We start from the raw sequence: 17674 nt of genomic DNA on the forward strand, positions 1-17674 counted from the left end.
CACCGAGAAGAGCCTGGCTCCATCCTCCTGACACTCACCCTTTATATATTTGTAAACATTAATAAGGTCACCCCTTGGTCTCCTCCAGGCTCCAGAGCCCCAGCTCCCTCAGCCTTTCCTCACACGGGAGATGCTCCACTCCCTGCAGCATCTTTGTTGCCCTGTGCTGGACTCTCTCCAGCAGTTCCCTGTCCTGCTGGAACTGACGGGCCACAGCTGGACACAATATTCCAGGTGTGGTCTCCCCAGGGCAGAGCACAGGGGCAGGAGAACCTCTCTGACCTACTGACCACCCCCTTCTAACCCACCCCAGGTACCATTGGCCTTCCTGGCCACAAGGGCCCAGTGCTGGCTCATGGTCATCCTGCTGTCCACCAGGATTATACTGGAACCTGGGGTTGTTCCTGCCCAGATGACAGACTCCACACTTTCCCTTGTTATATTTCATGAAATTTTTCCCCGCCCAACTCTCCAGCCTGTCCAGGTCTCTGATGGCAGCACAGCCTCTGGCGTGTCAGCCACTCCTCCCAGCTCGGTGTCATCAGCAAACTTGCTAACAGTCACTCGATTCCCTCATCCAAATCGTTGATGAATATATTGAATAATACAGGCCCCAGCACTGCCCCCTGAGGCACTGCACTAGATACAGGCCTCAACTGGACTCTGCCCCATTGACCACGACTCTCTGGCTTCTTCCCTTCAGCCAGTTCACAGTCCACCTCACTACCCGCTCATCCAGACCGCACTCCCTCAGTTTAGCTCTGAGGATGCTGTGGGAGACTGTGTCAAATGCCTTACTCAAGTCAAGGCAGATCACGTCCACTGCTCTGCCATCATCCATCCATCTTGTTATGTCCTCATAAAAGTCAATGTGGTTGGTCAAGCACGACTTCCCCTTGGTGAAGCCATGTTTGAGAAACATCCTTTAGAAATGGAAGTTAGGGATGAGGTCCTGATTTCTTGGAAAAGTTCTTAGTTTGGCCAGGATGCGAGGGTCTTCAAAGGTCCCCTTAGTACATACTTTTCTTTCTCATGTTTCTGAAAACAGACACACATGAGAAGCTGGTGTTTTGTCTTCTTTTTTTTATGTTCTGCTTTTTTTTGTTATAGATACTCTGTATGATTCTTCAAACTACACTGGGTTTGTGTTTATTGTATTGCTTTAATGGAAGAAGACATTGCTGTAGAAGACAAAGAATCCCAAAATTTGGCTTGAAAAAAAATGAAGTTTGTTAGGAGATTGAATATTTTGAATGCTAACAGCTGCTGTTATTTTGAAAGGTGCCAAGCAACTTAATGGATGTGAATGTACTGATGGCTGTGCAGTTGCTGATAGAACAAGTTTCAGTAGAAAAGAACATGCAGCTTTTGCAGCAGATGTATCAACACTTGCTTTTTGACTTCAGTATCTGGAACAGCGGGGACTTCCCCTTCAGAATTGGTGAGCTCTGCAACTTGGGCAACTGTGCAAAGACACAGTACCCTTCACGTCACATAAACCTTTATCTGGGTTCTAATAGAAAACTTTATATTGTAGGGCATATACAGTATCTTTCTACCATTATCAAAGACAGTAGAAGAGTCTTCAGGAAGAAATATGGTGTGCAGTTTCTTCTAGACACACTCAGGATTTATTATGGGTATGAGTTTCACCTCTTCTTAACTCCTTCTTATTTTCTATTATTTTATGTGGCTGTTGTTTGTATATGTTTGTTTGTTTGGGGGGTATTTTTGTTTGGTTTGGGTTTTGTTGTTTGGGGGGGGGGGGGGGGGGGCGCGGGAGGGGATTGTTTTAGGTTTTGTTTTTTGTTTGTTTTTCCCCAACATCCTAGTGAGCAAATTAATAAATAAAACTGCAGGTTGGCTTTTGGTAGTTGATTTAACTTTCAAAATTCAGGGTTTTTTTTTAATTTTTCCATTTAATTTCCTACTTTTCCGTGACTTTAATTTTTATGATAGGCTTACATAAAATTTAGGTCAATGACACTAGAAACACTTGGAAAGGTTGTTAACAAGTCCTTCAACAAATATAACAAGTCATCCTCAAATTTGGTGATGACACCAAGGTGGGAGGGAGTGTCGACCTGCTGGAAGGCAGGAGGGCTCTGCAGAGAGATCTGGATAGACTGGAAAAATGGGCTGATTCTAATGGGATGAAGTTCAACAAGGTCAAGTGCCGGGTCCTGCACTTTGGCCACAACAACCCCCTGCAGCGCTCCAGGCTGGGCGCAGAGTGGCTGGAGAGCAGTCAGGCAGAAAGGGACCTGGGGGGAGTAATGGACAGGAAGCTCAACATGAGCCAACAGTGTGCCCAGGTGGCCAAGAAGGCCAATGGTGTCCTGTCCTGTATCCAAACCAGCGTGGTCAGCAGGACAAGGGCAGTGATCCTTCCCTGTACTCTGCATTGGGGAGGCCACACCTAGAGTATTGTGTTCAGTTCTGGGCCCCTCAGTTCAGGAAAGAGATGGAAGTGCTGGAGTGGGTCCAGAGAAGAGCAACACGACTGGGGAAGGGACTTGAACACAAGCCCTATGGGGAGAGGCTGAGGGAGCTGGGCTTGTTTAGTCTGGAGAAGAGGAGGCTCAGAGGTGAGCTCAGCACTCTCTAGAACTACCTGAAGGGCAGTTCTAGCCAGGTGGGGATTGGTCTCTTCTCCCAGGCAGTCAGCAGTAGGACAAGGGGGCATGGGCTTCAACTCTGCCAGGGGAAATTTAGGCTGGAGATTAGAAAGCAATTCTTTGCAGAGAGAGTGGTCAGGCATTGGAATGGCTGCCCAGGGAGGTGCTGGACTCACCGGCCCTGGAGGTTTGTAAACTGAGATTGGACATGGCACTTTAGTGCCATGATCTAGTCAATGGGCTGGAGTTGGACCAAGGGTTGGACTTGATGATCTCTGAGGTCTTTTCCAACCCAGTTGATTCTGTGATTCAATCTTGTAATTTTATCAACAATGCAAATTAAGTCATAGATCATTATCATTATGAAAAGAGAGGGTGTTTATCATTTTAAGCTTTTTTTTTTTTATAGCCTTGTAGAATTTGAAGTAGGACTTTTTTAGGAATTCAGAATTTTAGCTTTCAGTCTTGGTGATTTCTGTCTGTATCTGTATGAATGTAGTTACGTCATTGAGGAAGATTGGCTAGAGACCTTGCTCTTTGCTTTAGAGGGTCGGGGTGGGAGGGACCTGAAATCCTGACCTGTATCCAGATCAGTCCAAGTCTACATTTCTGGGCCTTATAGACTTGGTAAGTCTGATCTACTATTTCTTATTACTATTCGGTTGCCTTACTTCAGTAAAAATTGGTGACCTGTTCCATGATATATAGGTAGGTGAAAAATTACAAAATTACAAAACTAGCACAACGAAATTACTGTTAATGAGGCATGAAGAACTTCCTTTGCTTTTCATTTCTGTCATGTGTAGCAGTGGCTGTAAAGACAGTGATTTGGCTCCTGATGACCTGAGAACAATACGGACATCCCTCTATGGACTGATCAGGTATTTCCTGAGCAAAGGGGGAACACATGAAGAAATACAGAGCATTGTAGGATACATAGCTGCCACCACTGAAGAGGAGCAGGTATCCAATATGGTCTAAATTAGTTGTTTAAACTGTACACATTTTGTTTTTGTTATTTGGTGTTTAGAAATCTTGTGTCTAGTGTGCTTAAAAGAGGGGGGGAAAAGTGTTATTAACACAAGCAAAGTGTTATTTGATGCTGAGGCAGGGTATAGGAGCACACTCGAAACCTGGCGGTGCTCTGCAGATGGCCATACTTTACAGGTTATTGTTTTTCCCTGAATAGGGCAGAAAGGACATGATATGTAACACTGCCATTAGAAAAATTCTCTTAATTTACAAAACCAAATTTACTGGACTTCAACTCATCAGAAGTTGTAATAATGTGGTTTCTATTTTGTAAATGGCAACTGAACTTGAACTCTAATTACAGTTTGATAAGGTGTCCTATAAGGAGGCAAAAAAGGTATCAAAAAAATGTAATTTTAAATGCAGTAATATTGAGTAGACAAAATATCTATTTTGTAACAAGCCAAAGGCAAAATTTCAAAGCCAATAAAACGTCCCCCAAATGGAGTATGCAGTCTGAATGAGCTGTGGATTAATTTAGTTGTCTTAATTTTATAGCTCTATGGAATTCTGGATGTTCTCTTCAGCCTACTTCATTCCAGCCCAGCCCCAGACCAGCTTTTTTTGTTGCTCTTTGAACCAGGGAATGCTGATATTCTTTACGCTCTGTTATTGCACCAAAGATACTCTGACAGACTTAGAGAACTTGTTTTCAAGGTAATGAATTGAATTGTATGTTCTTAAATCAATCAACTGAACATAAATTTGTGGTTTTGTCTGTAGTCTGACACTGCAGACGTGCATGCAATTGCAAAGATACTCATCCTCCAAGTTTTAATTTTTTCTGTTCTGTTAGCTATTCTGTTATTGTTTACTGCCATAGTCGCAATGGAATTATTGTTCTCTTAAAGTATCGATACCTTTAAAAAAACAGTCCATGTTGCTTGAGTTAGCTTACAAAGTAAACTTAAAACCAGTGGACCAGCATGTTATATCATACATATGAAGTTGAAGAGGTCTGGATGCTCCCTTGTGTTTATTTTGCATTTGTGTGTGCTTTTTCTTGCAGATTGTGGAAGAGATGCTAAAATGCACTAAAGTTTATGAACGTAGTAAGCACCGAATGAGACTCAGGGAGGTGGGGTACTCTGGACTGGGGCTCCTTCTGAATGAATCTGCGCTTACTGTTTCTCTTATTAAAAACCTTCTTAACCAAGTTCTGTATGCAGGTAATTGGCAAGTGTTGTGTCTACCATTAATAAACTCCTGCTGTTCAGAGGCAAACTTATTGATTTTGTTTGTTTGTGCTTTGTTTTGTTTTCAAGGAAAACCAGAGCTGTTACTTTACAGAGCTTTTCTATTCAAGGTTCCCATTAGTCTCAGCTAATATTGTGTTAGTTCCCTGAAGTTTGTTCCCTTTACTACCCCTGAATGTAGCAGTGACCTCCAAGGCAATTTGTAATATTTAGCTGTCACATTCTCTTGCATGATATAATTTGTGTTGTTTTTTCTTTCTGCCCTACAGATCCTGCTGTGAATTATAAAGATCTCCTAGCTGTAGTACATTTGGCTCATAGATCAGATATAAACATGAGAGTGGTCATCTGTAGAAAGGTTAGTAGTCTGCTTTAAACAGGAATACTGTCCTTTAAGCCCATAAGCTGTACAGAATCACAGAATGTCAGGGATTTGAAGGGACCTGGAAAGCTCATCCAGTGCAATCCCCCCATGGAGCAGGAACACCCAGATGAGGTTACACAGGAAGGTGTCCAGGCGGGTTGGAATGTCTGCAGAGAAGGAGACTCCACAACCCCCCTGGGCAGCCTGGTCCAGTGTTCTCTTACCCTTACTGAGAAGAAGTTTCTTCTCAAATTCAAGTGGAACCTCTTGTGTTCCAGTTTGAACCCATTACCCCTTTCCTATCATTGGCTGTCAGCGAGAAGAGCCTGACTCCATCCTCCTGACACTCACCCTTTGTGATATCTTAATTATTTGAGGCTTTATTTGTTGCTACTGCTTTTGTTAGCAATGATTTACCTTAAAAATGAAGCCCATCTGTCACTTAATGTTGAATTTTCTGTATCCAAGTCCTTTTAAGAACCAAAACACAAAACAAAGCGTCTGTCATGATTCTCAAATAGCTGTATTTTCTACAAGTTAGAGATTGTAGACTCCTTGAGATACTGAGTTTTCTCATGTAAGACCATGATCAAAGTTTTGTATTCTTAATATCTTTTTTCGAAATAATATATTATGATTCAAAAGAGTGGTTGTGGCTGCAGGGAAGAGATAGGGAAGAAGCAGCGACTTTTTCTAAACCAAGCTTTCTCTGACGTTTATTGCCGAAATTAGTAGTAGTGAATGTAGCTGTGAGGCACTATATTGTCTATTAAGGTTTCTCAAAGTGAAAAAAGTGAAATTATAATATACATTATCGGAAAGCTATTAATATCGCAGCTTTCTTACTTTTATCTATTGAGTAGTTCCTAATCAAGCGTATTTTCTGGTCTAGATTTCTTTTTTTGCAGACTAGTGGCTGAATTAGGATTATTTGTTGGGATAGTTGGCTTTTGCTGGAATTGGTACAGAAGAGTGGCTGGAATATGAGGACTTAGCAATATGCTTTGGAAGCTTTTCTTCCCTGCTCCTGAGAAATTTTTCTTTATTCCTTTTTTTTTTTTCAAAATATACTATTTCTAATGAGAAAAATTATTTTATGGCTTGTTTGCTTATTATTAACTGATTGTGGGTCTTTTACAAGAGCCTTAAAAAAGGCAAAAAGTTGTAGATTGTAAAATGTCTAATTGCAAAGCTAGAATGAATGCAGTTACACACCAAAATTAATGTATAATCATGGGGTATCTTCTGCTGTCCTCAGGTTTTGCACCTTTTGCATTCCCAGTTGGATGCAGCTCAGCAGATTTCTCAGCAGTTGGGCTGGCAGGACACTTTGATTCGACTGTTCCTGAAAGAAAACTCAGTTGTCCAGATTGGCTTGAAAGAGACCAGGGCTGATTCCTCAAGGGAAGAGGAAAAAAAGCTTCCTGCTGAAGAGCTTCAGAAACGTCAACCTGATAAGACAGAGGGAGACAAAACTGGCAGCTTTGCATGTGTTAATGGTCTGTTTGATCAGTGGAGTTTAGAAGACACCAAATCCCTGGATGTCCCTGCTCATTTCTCTGTCATGCCACTGGAAGTCGCGTCCACAGCGGAGATGTCTTTTAGGCTGGAGGAGCGGGAGGAATTGTGGCACAGCAATCCTTCGCATTTGAGCTTAGATCTCTCCAGTGTTGACTCTTACGAACTGGCGGACGCTGCAAATCGGCTGACAGACAGCCAGCCCAGCACACCCTCACCCATAGAGAACACAAAGGCGTTCTCTGGGCAGCCTGACAAAGAGCTGGCTCTTTCAAATGATGTGGGCTTTGCCGCCGATCTTTCTTTATTTGAAAACCAAGGAGTAAGTAATGCACTCTCTATGTGGTTAATTTTTCCAAATGTCTGCAATTGCTGTTTATTTTTTTAATAATCTTCCTAATGCATAATTATTGTAGGGTTTTTTTCCCCTCCTATCTTCCAACAGAAGAGCAAACAATATAGCTATTTTATAGAGGTACTTCCTTTTGTAACATGTCTCCTTTTTATGGTTCTCTGGTTGCAATAGCTTTGATGTTAAAACAAAGAAAACTACAAACTCCCCCCTCCTTCTATATTTCAACATCCTTTATCTTCCAGAGGAGGCATAGAGCAGACTAAAGGTCAGGTTGAAATAATGATGTGGGAATCAAGTCAGTATGTATTACAACATACAAGCAAGCCATGGTCTCTTATCTTTGCATTTGCATGTATGTGGCCATTGGACTTTAGACTGCAGAGTTTTCACTGAAGCATGCAAACGTAGACTGTGATGAAGGACAAAGGTTTTGGAGCTTGTCTAGACTAGAAGGGTTGTAAATATTTCTGTTCTTTTGTAGGGGGGTGATATTGAACTCATACAGTTACTTACAGACATCCTACTGTGTATAATGTGGAAAGGCATTGAAAAATCTGATGCTGCTGCTTGGATTGAGAGAGGGCAGGTGTTTTCTGCACTGACCAAACTGGGGATGTCTAATGAGTTGCTGCGACCTTCTGATGAAATAAAACTCAAGTGAGTGTCCAGTTCAAGGATGGATTGTTTCATCTCTTTTGAGGGAAAACAGGGAAAGGGGCTTTAGTGAAGCAGGGAAGGGGCGGGTGTTTCACAACAAGATGTGCTTTTCTTCACATACTGTCAGAAGTATATTCTGCTACCTATTTAGTAGTGTCACATGGTGATAAGGTTTTGAAAATGTATCGCTGGGTTCGTGAGCTTTTCGAAATCTCTTTTACCTCATTGACTTATCGAGAAGATGACAGTTATGTCACTGCAGACTAAGATGCTCAATTAAATACTTAATTGGATTTTTTTTAGGCCACTTACACTTAGAACGTATAATAATTACTTTGGGATTTTGTTTTCCATGCAGCTTGCTGGAGAAGATGTTAGAATGGTCAGTCACTGACAACAGAGATTCAAAAGCTCTCCCTGCACATGCTGAAAATGCCTTCATGCTCTTGCTAATTGTACAAGATTTCCTGCAGGCAGAAGGACTAGTTAATTCAAATTTATGGACAGAAAAGGTACAGTAACTGCATAGTGGAAGTACTGTATATAGGCTTAAATAATACTGAAAAAGTTGTCAGCTTGGATACTGCTGTTCCTTCTAGGCTTGTTTTTAAATGGTAGATACTACAGAGTGAGCGTCTGCAGTGGAATGAGTTAGATTGCCCCTGAAGGAGTAAAAAAGCGTGAATACTTACTACAGGGAATATAGTTAATTTTGCAAATTAAATAGGCCTATAAGTGGTACTCTTTATTGAAAATCCAGGTATTTTCAGACTGGAGAGGTATTTAGAAAATGTAGGAGCTAATGAAACAGCGTCAGTTGTAGCCTAAGCAGATTTTGCACCGTTTTACAGCAGGTATGATGCATTGTGTGTGTCCTGAATAAAAAAACAGCCAAAACTCTGCTCTCAGTTTCAAGCTGAGAAATGTCACTTCTGGGCTTTGACCCCTATTGGAAGTTCAACATAAGGTTGTGCATATATATGCAAATAGCTCAATTTTCTATATCAGAGTCAGAAACGTGAGATCTGTGGAAGAAAATTACTAGTCAACACAATAGGTAACGTAAAGGAGCTTTCTGCCATCTGGCTCTTTCTCCTGCCTTTTAGATCCCCATCATTTACCTCAGCATTTGTGTCGTTTCTGGCAGTAGTCTTGTTTCCTTTGCTGAGCTGTCATTGCTTTTCCATTTTTCAAGGCTAAAGGGGAGAGGCATTATATGGAGCCACCATTATTTCATGATAAATCCTGAAAAAATCAGGGTTTTTAAGGCTACTCTTTTTGGAAAAAAAAAAAAAAAGTGTGATATTGAGAGTCATCAACACAGTAATTCCTAAACTGTTCTCCAAAATACCTGCTTATAAGTTAACATAGCTTGATCTCAAAGCTTTTAATAATTTGGTTTTAAAAAGTCTCTTCTTGCTAAAAGCTTTGCCTTCTGTTGTGATCTGGCTTTGTGAAATCTAATGAGAAACGAGATCTGAACTTTGGAGTAATGAGAGCTGTGCTTATTGCCAAATCTGAATTGAAAATAACACTACTTTCATAAATTATCTTCCCCAGTGCCTGGGGAGAATTTAATACACTGTAATGTTCTAAGCAGGGCAACCTTCAGTCTGCCCCAGAAGCATTCCTGTGATTCTGGGGCTTAACAAAAGAACTCTTTTACATTTCAGTAATTTATTAGGGAATGTATGAAGGTATAGTGGTTTTAAGCAAATACATCTGGATAGTGAAATGTGCCATTTACCTGCAAATACCTACCCTGGTGTAGAAATACTGACAGAAAGGATTGCCTCCTATATTTTTTATATTTTTTTAAAGACATTTATAGCTTGTTATACAATTTGAGGTATTTCACTAAATCAGATTTTCATGAAAGAAGCCTTGTTTTCCTTCTCAAGGCACTCTGTGCATTGCTATTGCTGGTAAATTACTAGCATTACAGTCAAATAATTTAAAATACAAAGCAAAAGAATGAAGTCCTATATATACTAAACGCAGAAATTGCAAGTTGGTGTGAGATCTGTGCTATTTAGTAATAGTGTCTTTTCAGTTGTAGTAATCCTACTTGTGGAGTCTTTAGCTTTCCTAAGGAAATGACATTTACTAGACATAAATTATAGGAAAAAACATATGCATATATACCACATGTTGGTTTGGGCTTTATTCAGGGGAGACACTTAAGTTTACCGTATGGGGCTAGAGATATTTTTTTGTAGTCAGGAATTGTTTTGCAGTGCGGTGTTCTGGGATGATTTTCTGGATTTGGGTAAGTTAGAACTGTGAACACAGCCTCTTCTTCAGGTGGTTGAAATTATTATGTTTCCAGCTGGAGTAGCTGTTGTGAATTTTATTTCACGCCAGTCTGTTTTTACAATAGCTCTTGGAAGAACTGGTGACTCTCATGGACAGCCTGTCCATCTGGTACTCTGCTGGCCCAGAGGCAAACAGGCTTTCACAGGTACAAGTCCGGTTGCTCCTTGGATTCATTGCACAAGATAACTTACAGGTTGGTGGCAAATTCCTACTAGTAGTGCTGTGTTTTAAGCGCATGTTTGTTGTAACTGTTGTGGTTTATGGGTGTTGAGGTTTTGATTGTGGGGTGACAATAAAACTGTGGCAGATGTATTGTTAACCTCCTCTCCCCCACAACTTCTGCCTTCAGCTCCTCCCTCTCCCCTCTTCCCACTCAGGACAGGCGATTGGGAGGGAAAGAAGGACAAAGAGAAGAGAGCTGGAAAAATTAAAATTGTTTTACTAATGCTACTAATAAGAATAGAGAAAATAAAACAAAATATACAAAACCAATCTTGAAAGTCCCAGCAACTGCAGAGCCAGCACCCGAAGTCCTGGACTGAACTCTGCAGCCAACCGGAGCTGGATTCAGTCTGTCACTAGGCCTCAGTTCGCAGGGACGACTCACAAGGTCCTCTCCTAATGTCGGCCACAAGGAAAAGGGACAAGAATCCTTGTGATCTCCCACTTTTATATGTAGTATCACGTGAATGGGATGTTATACTAAGTTGGTCCATTTTTGGTCACCTATTTCTCCTTGCCCCTCTTGTGAGATGTGCATCCATCCTTATCAGTGACCTTGCATACCGTTGCTATGTCTACCAAAATATGTATCTGGCTTTTCAGGAAAATGCAGCTAATAAGAAGGCTTTAGCTGACATCTAGTGAGTCTGATGGCAGTCCTTCCTCCTTGTACAGGGAAGATGTTTGTCTTAATTCTTACCATTTGCAAATTTACCCCGCAATCTTGTCAATGCGCACCTTCCGAGCATGAGAACGAGGTAGAGGCCAAGCCGTTGGAAGCTGGGGCTATGTAGGCACTACTAGTGGCAGTAAGATAGTGATTCTGATTGTGACTTTTTGTTTCTACCATAAAATACATCTATTTGTAGTTTGGGGTTTATGTATTTTAAGTGCACGTGAACCTGGACTGTTCTGCCAAATCAACATTTGGAGCAAAGTTAGCAGGGCTGTGCCTGGAATGAGCCCTTCAGAAAAGCCAGGCCTGTTTATGTTTGGGATTGTCTTAATGCAGCTGTTTGTGGTTGCAGTGGACTCAGGTTCGGTCTGTTACAGGATGGATAAGTGGTCAGTGTCCATATTTGATGGATGTGTGCCTTAGGCTTCCCAGGATGCAGCCAGAATATGTACATATTCCTGTGCTCGAAATCACTATTTTGAGTATTGCATTCATTTTTTGTTGTTTTTTTGTGTAGGTCTGTGCTATGGCAGCAGCCAAACTAAACACACTTCTTCAGACCAAAGTAGTTGAGAGCCAACCCGAAGCGTGCTACATCCTGGGGAAGCTGGAAGGCATCTTGAGTAGATCAATTGAAAAGAAGACAGAAACTTACTCATTTTTGATTCCCCTTGTTCGGACATTGGTATCCAAGATTTATGAACTTCTTTTCATGAACCTGCATCTCCCTTCATTGCCTCCTACCAACGGCAGCCCATCTTTCTTTGAGGATTTTCAAGAATACTGCAGCTCTGCTGAGTGGCAAGTGTATATTGGCAAATATGTAAGTAGTAGATTATTTTCCATCCTCTCTTTTTAGCCATGAAAGCAGAGAAACTCATTCAGAAATCACATTGTGCTTTTTGTTTTGCTGGAACCAGATTATTCCAAATATGAAGCAGTATGAAGAGAATTCATTCAGACATGATCACGAGCAGATGACACTTTATTGGAGGGATTGTTATGAAGCATTTATGGTGAACATGCACAAGCGAGACCGGGAGAGAGGAGAAAGTAAGCTTAAATTTCAGGTAAGGTTTTGAGTGAGTGCAAGTTTCTCTTAGAACTATCTTGGGAGTTGCCTTCTAAAAGATGGAGAAACTGAATTCCAGGATGCTCCAATTCAAGTGATTGCAGGCAGGTTGATTATTTTAAGATTTTATGGGCAATGTGACTTGATACACTTGTAGGATATGCTTTTTAATTATGTTCTTTCTATTTAAGAGTCTCATCTGTAAGCAGAATTATTTAAGAACATGAGGCCTTTCTCATAGTGCAGCAACCTGGAATTATGCTCAGATATAAGCTGCATGTTCTTTTACTTTGGTTTGAATTATTAAAATCTCTTATCCATTATGAGATGAGTCAGCGTGTGTGGTGTGTGTGTATGTTTTGTTTTGTGTGGGTTTTTTGTTTGGTTTCGTTTTGTTTCATTTTTGTTTGTTTTTTTGTTGGTTTTGGTGGTGGTTGTTGTTTACCCTATTTCAATACAATGAAAGTGTTTAAAATAATGAACAGCTCTTATTTAACATTAAACTTTTGGAAAAACTGTTTCTCAACTGACTCAGTTTAAGCAGTAGAATTAACCAGTAATTACAGCAAATATAACTAAGTTACATTTCTCTTGTTTTCTCTTTGTCTACTTAATAAGTATCCTTATAGTAAGTCCTCTTTTATTCAAGTAGCTAAAGGAAGGATAGAATATGAGTCACATTCTAGAACAGGAGTTTAAAGAAAAATCCTACCTATGACAATAGGATTACCATACTGACCACTTTTCTGATGACGAAGAATTCTTTTCATATGGATTCAGAATTGATAATACTTTCTTCACATCTTAAAGTCAAAGTTTGGTGCCATTTCTTCCAGCACTAAGCTTCTTAAAATTTTCCTTGTAAGCATTACCTTAAATTTTCAGACATGTTTACCGCTTAGGCTTTGTTGTTCCTTCTTAATTTGTGAGAATTCTTGCAAGCCACAAAACTGTGTTTTCAAAGGTCAGAGTTATTTCAGTGCTAGATCTGGTTTTAATGGTCTTTCAGGAGCATTTTGTGGAACCGTTCAGCAGAAAAGCTCGACAGGAAAATCTGCGCTACAATAGTATGTTAAAGCAACTTCACGGTCAACACACAGCTACTCTGAGACAGTGGAGAGCAGCCCAGCTCTACCTCCTCTCTGAACGTGGCCCTTGGGCTGAGATGTAAGAAGTTTTTAAATCAAACTGTATTTGATACTTAGAAGGAGTTTGCTCACATGACTAATTTAACTGTTTCATGTGAACCTTGGCAGATTGACTCCAATAACAATTCTTGAGATGTAAAGTTAACGTTCAGTGCATCTTTTATAACGTGTCCTGCATTTAGTTACCAAAATGCAAAGTTTGAAGCATAGTGCTGAGGTAGTTTTCTGGGTACTCTTGCCAAGTGACCAAAAAAATTAGTTATCAGTGAAGTGATTGCAAAAACTTTTTGAGACATCCTACAGATAGGTGGTTCTGTTGGAAAAGAGATAACAGACTTGTTAATAAAGACTTTGAGTTTTCATGCGTTAAGTTGGTTTCAGTTTAAAATAATAATAGTAGAAAATAAATACTGTTTGCAAAGTACTTTAGGTTGATCAGACCTGCAAGATGAAATATAAAATTAAAATGCAGTTTATTGCTTTTCTGTTTTACAGTGTACAAGTGGATGACCAGTATTTTTCTAAATATGTACTGTTTTGTAATGAATTCACATAGGTCTTTACCTTCTTTTAGCTGTTTTTATGGATATTCTTGTTTTCCAAGGGAACAGCGTCCTATTCACTGGAAACTTTCAAATGTGGAAAATTTTTCACGTATGAAACTAAAACTGGTGCAGAATTACAACTTCAACTCTCATCAGGATGCTAGTGACCTGAGAGATAATTTAGGTAAAGTTGGATTATATTTGCTATTTTACTTGGGATTCTTCAGTCTTTACTGAAGAAAGATACACACTTTACTCTTTGTATTTAAGAATTGTATTTAAATACTCTTTGTATTTATTTTCTCTATAGTAAAATATATGACATAAGAGTGGTACTTTCACCTGAAACACCATCTTCCTACTGAGTAGAATTAATTTCCCCTTGTTTATTCAAATGTGAGTTTTCGTGCCAAAAAGTTAAAGAAAGCCTTTGGTTTAAAATAAACAGTCACACAGCTTTAAGATTGTTTCAAGAAAAGGACACAATGAGATCAGAGTATGCAGGCACTATTTCTTTACAACCTTTTAGAGCTTATAGTTAAAATGTGTAGATATGAAGCACTTTGTTTCAGAAATATGCCAAACAGCAGAGTTAGGGGTGCAAACTGTTATTTAAGTTAGGTGTGTTGGATGTCAAGACTCGAACCAAAAAAATAACTCTTTTAAACCCAAGTAAGCAAAAAATAAATGCAGTGTATTTCCATGAAATCTGCACACTTTAACCATGTTTGACAGAACACTGCAAAATATTTTGTTGGAAATGTCCACATCAAAATTCAGTTTTCTAATGTGTTTGTGTCTTCCTGTTGCACTGTTACGATTTGACATGTATGTCATGTAGTTCAGGGAGTATCTTTAGTGTTCTGCTTCTCCAAAAAGTATCTAAGAAGTCTGGTTATTTTTCACTCAGTTAAAACCAACATCTGGGTAGGAACATCCCCAGGTTCCAGTATAAGTTGGGGAATGACCTATTAGAGAGCAGCGTAGGGGAAAGGGACCTGGGGGTCCTGGTGGACAGCAGGATCACCATGAGCCAGCACTGGGCCCTTGTGGCCAGGAAGTCAATGGTACCTGGGGTGGGTTAGAAGGGGGTGGTCAGTAGGTCAGAGAGGTTCTCCTGCCCCTCTGCTCTGCCCTGGGGAGACCACACCTGGAATCTTGTGTCCAGTTGTGGCCCCTCAGTTCCAGCAGGACAGGGAACTGCTGGAGAGAGTCCAGCGCAGCCACCAAGATGCTGAAGGGAGTGGAGCATCTCCCGTGTGAGGAAAGGCTGAGGGAGCTGGGGCTCTGGAGCTGGATAAGAGGAGACCAAGGGGTGACCTTATTAATGTTTACAGATATATAAAGGGTGAGTGTCAGGAGGATGGAGCCAGGCTCTTCTCGGTGACAACCAGTGATAGGACAAGGGGTAATGGGTTCAAACTGGAACACAAAAGGTTCCACTTAAATTTGAGAAGAAACTTCTTCTCAGTGAGGGTGACAGAGCCTGGCCCAGGCTGCCCAGGGAGGTTGCGGAGTCTCCTTCTTTGCAGACATTCCAACCTGCCTGGACACCTTCCTGTGTAACCTCATCTGGGTGTTCCTGCTCCATGGGGGGATTGCACTGGATGAGCTTTTGAGGTCCCTTCTGATCCCTGACATTCTGGGATTCTGTGATTTGACAGCAGAAGATACACTCAGGAGTTCAGCTTTCCCAAAGTGTTGTAGCAAACATTTTGTGAGCTGCAGTATCTGTTTCTGACAGGTGTGCACCAGACACAGCCTTCTAGTGACTCTCTGCTGCTGGAGGTGGTGAAGCAGGTGAAAGTGAGTGACTTGGAAGATGATGTTCTTGAACTACCAGAAGAAGACACTGCAGCCAGTTCCAATTTGTAAGTACAGCAGAATAGGACTGGGCATGTGATGTTGTGCATGCATCTATGTGTGTCTGTGCTGTTGAAGTCCAGCAGAGAAGTGGCGCTTCTCTGAATGATCCTCATGTATTTTCTTGTACCATAAAGGTAATTAAACGCTTGTTTTTGGTGTGTCACGTCTGCAGACTTCTGGGTAACCATTACTTCAAATATTTGTGAAGGTAACTTTAGTCACATGAACCAGGACTTAGCTCTGCTCTGGGCCAGATAATTTAAGCACCCAGCAATTAAATAAGAAAGGGAAATGCAGCCTCATGTTTTTGTACTTCAGGGGAGGTCAAGTCCATTGTGCCTGAGACTGAAATATCAAGCCTGAAAAGTGCTGCTATGAAATGGTGTTTTGTAGTCTAGTCTGAAACATGCAAGACTGCTGATGGAAGTACCTTCGTATAGTCATTTATGTTGTACTTTTAATGCCATTCAAATGTAATTATTTTCTGAACTGTACTCTTACCAAGTACCCAAGCAACTGTGTAATCTTCCTAACACTTAGTGGTATTTTTATAGGGATGAGAAGGATGAGCAAAGTCAGAAAGAAAAGCTGATATTGTCTGAAGACTGTGAACTCATTACAGTAATTGATGTGATACCTGGCAGGCTGGAGATCACTACCCAGCACATCTATTTCTTTGACAGCAGCATTGAAAAAGAGGAAGGTGAGTGTGATCAGTGTCTCTTTCTGTTCAGTGCAGTTCAGCATTCTGCTTTCAGTAGGCTGAGTTGGATTTTTTTTGAGACTGAGTGTCAAACTAATTGTGAAGAGACAAGTTGTGCATCAGTACTGAAATTAATGTTGTACTTGATCAGTAGCTGGCTGATCCCTTCAGAATCAAGGATCTGGAATTGTACTTGCTGAGCTGCTAAATGGATTCACCATTCTGAGTATTTCTTTAAAAAATTAACCTATTAAAAAAAATTAAGTTTGGCTACAAAATGTCATTACCTCTAAATTTTTGCTTAAATGGCACCTCCATGTTCTCCCTGACAAATGTTTCACTTTTACATTGATCAAAAAGTGGTAGTAAGTGATGATTAAAAGGTAGTAGTATGTGAACATCAATCATGTATACTAATTCAGTGAACTTTAATAGAATATACATAGTTGAGTATGAAAACAGTGGACTGAAATGTTTGACAAATACTGGTAAAATTTTCAAAACCAGTATATCAAGTAGTTGACCTTTTGGGAATTCTAAACATAAAAGCCTCTATTCAAGCCTGTTTAAGAGACTGAAGGGGGTTGGTTCATATTTTTTATCAACAGAATACATTAATGAAGTGACTTTGATCAGAAAGCAAAAACAATTATACACTCCATCAGATATTCCCTGCTGCCTCTTTCTTTCAGTAGAACAATAGCTGAAGTTACATTTTCCTAGTAAGATGGTTAATCAAGCCGCACATAAAATTGAGCTTTTCTAGGAATAACTCTGGGGTGATTGGAAATGATACTGCATTATGTCTAAATGAAAAGTTTTTGATATAAGCCCAGTCAACAATCAAAATTGTCTTCCTAGGAGTAGGTTTTGATTTCAAATGGCACCTTTCTCAAATTCGAGAGATCCATTTGCGTCGGTACAACCTGAGGAGGTCAGCATTGGAGATCTTCCTGACCGACCAAACCAACTATTTCCTCAACTTCAATAAGGAGGTAGGCAGTGGCAGTGGCTCCCGGTGGCAGTGGTTCAGCTCTTAACTCCAAGAGGTCGTGTGCAAGGGGCGGAGCCTTGACAAGAATCTCGTTTTTTATAGCCTGATCATATCTGACTGTGGGCATTCCAGAAGCTTCTCTGCACCCCCACCCTGGCTGTGGGTGCCCCTGAAGCTTCCAAACATCCCCCACACTGGCTGCGGGCGCCCAGCGGCTCCCTGGCGCCTTGGCGCTCCCTTCTCTTAATGACATTGGCCAGCGGGCTCTGGGGTCAAACAAAAGAAGTTGTTGGCCTCAAGCAGCAGAGAGAGAGGGAGATGTGTCTACTCCTTCCATATCAAAGGAGGGAGGGGGAGAGAAGGGGCTTGCATTCTGCCACAGTCAGTCTATG

General features: G+C 40.7%; 1 protein-coding gene across 9 annotated transcripts in view; it reads left to right on the plus strand.

Moving 5' to 3' along the window:
- NBEAL1 (neurobeachin like 1) overlaps positions 1 to 17674 on the plus strand; it is an 84338-nt gene that overhangs the window by 42488 nt on the left and 24176 nt on the right. For all 9 annotated transcript variants that reach the window (XM_082057118.1, XM_082057125.1, XM_082057117.1 and 6 more), the window contains 17 exons: positions 1282 to 1441; positions 1538 to 1640; positions 3425 to 3581; positions 4149 to 4307; positions 4660 to 4819; positions 5116 to 5204; positions 6469 to 7050; positions 7565 to 7740; positions 8099 to 8252; positions 10121 to 10249; positions 11472 to 11777; positions 11875 to 12024; positions 13036 to 13193; positions 13779 to 13903; positions 15464 to 15590; positions 16140 to 16288; positions 17150 to 17283. In XM_082057118.1, the coding sequence (XP_081913244.1) occupies positions 1282 to 1441; positions 1538 to 1640; positions 3425 to 3581; positions 4149 to 4307; positions 4660 to 4819; positions 5116 to 5204; positions 6469 to 7050; positions 7565 to 7740; positions 8099 to 8252; positions 10121 to 10249; positions 11472 to 11777; positions 11875 to 12024; positions 13036 to 13193; positions 13779 to 13903; positions 15464 to 15590; positions 16140 to 16288; positions 17150 to 17283 (3018 nt within the window). The remainder of the gene's footprint in view (positions 1 to 1281; positions 1442 to 1537; positions 1641 to 3424; positions 3582 to 4148; positions 4308 to 4659; positions 4820 to 5115; positions 5205 to 6468; positions 7051 to 7564; positions 7741 to 8098; positions 8253 to 10120; positions 10250 to 11471; positions 11778 to 11874; positions 12025 to 13035; positions 13194 to 13778; positions 13904 to 15463; positions 15591 to 16139; positions 16289 to 17149; positions 17284 to 17674) is intronic.

Source organism: Streptopelia decaocto (genome assembly GCF_964273445.1).
Source record: "Streptopelia decaocto genome assembly, chromosome: 6".
Lineage (NCBI taxonomy): Eukaryota > Metazoa > Chordata > Aves > Columbiformes > Columbidae > Streptopelia > Streptopelia decaocto.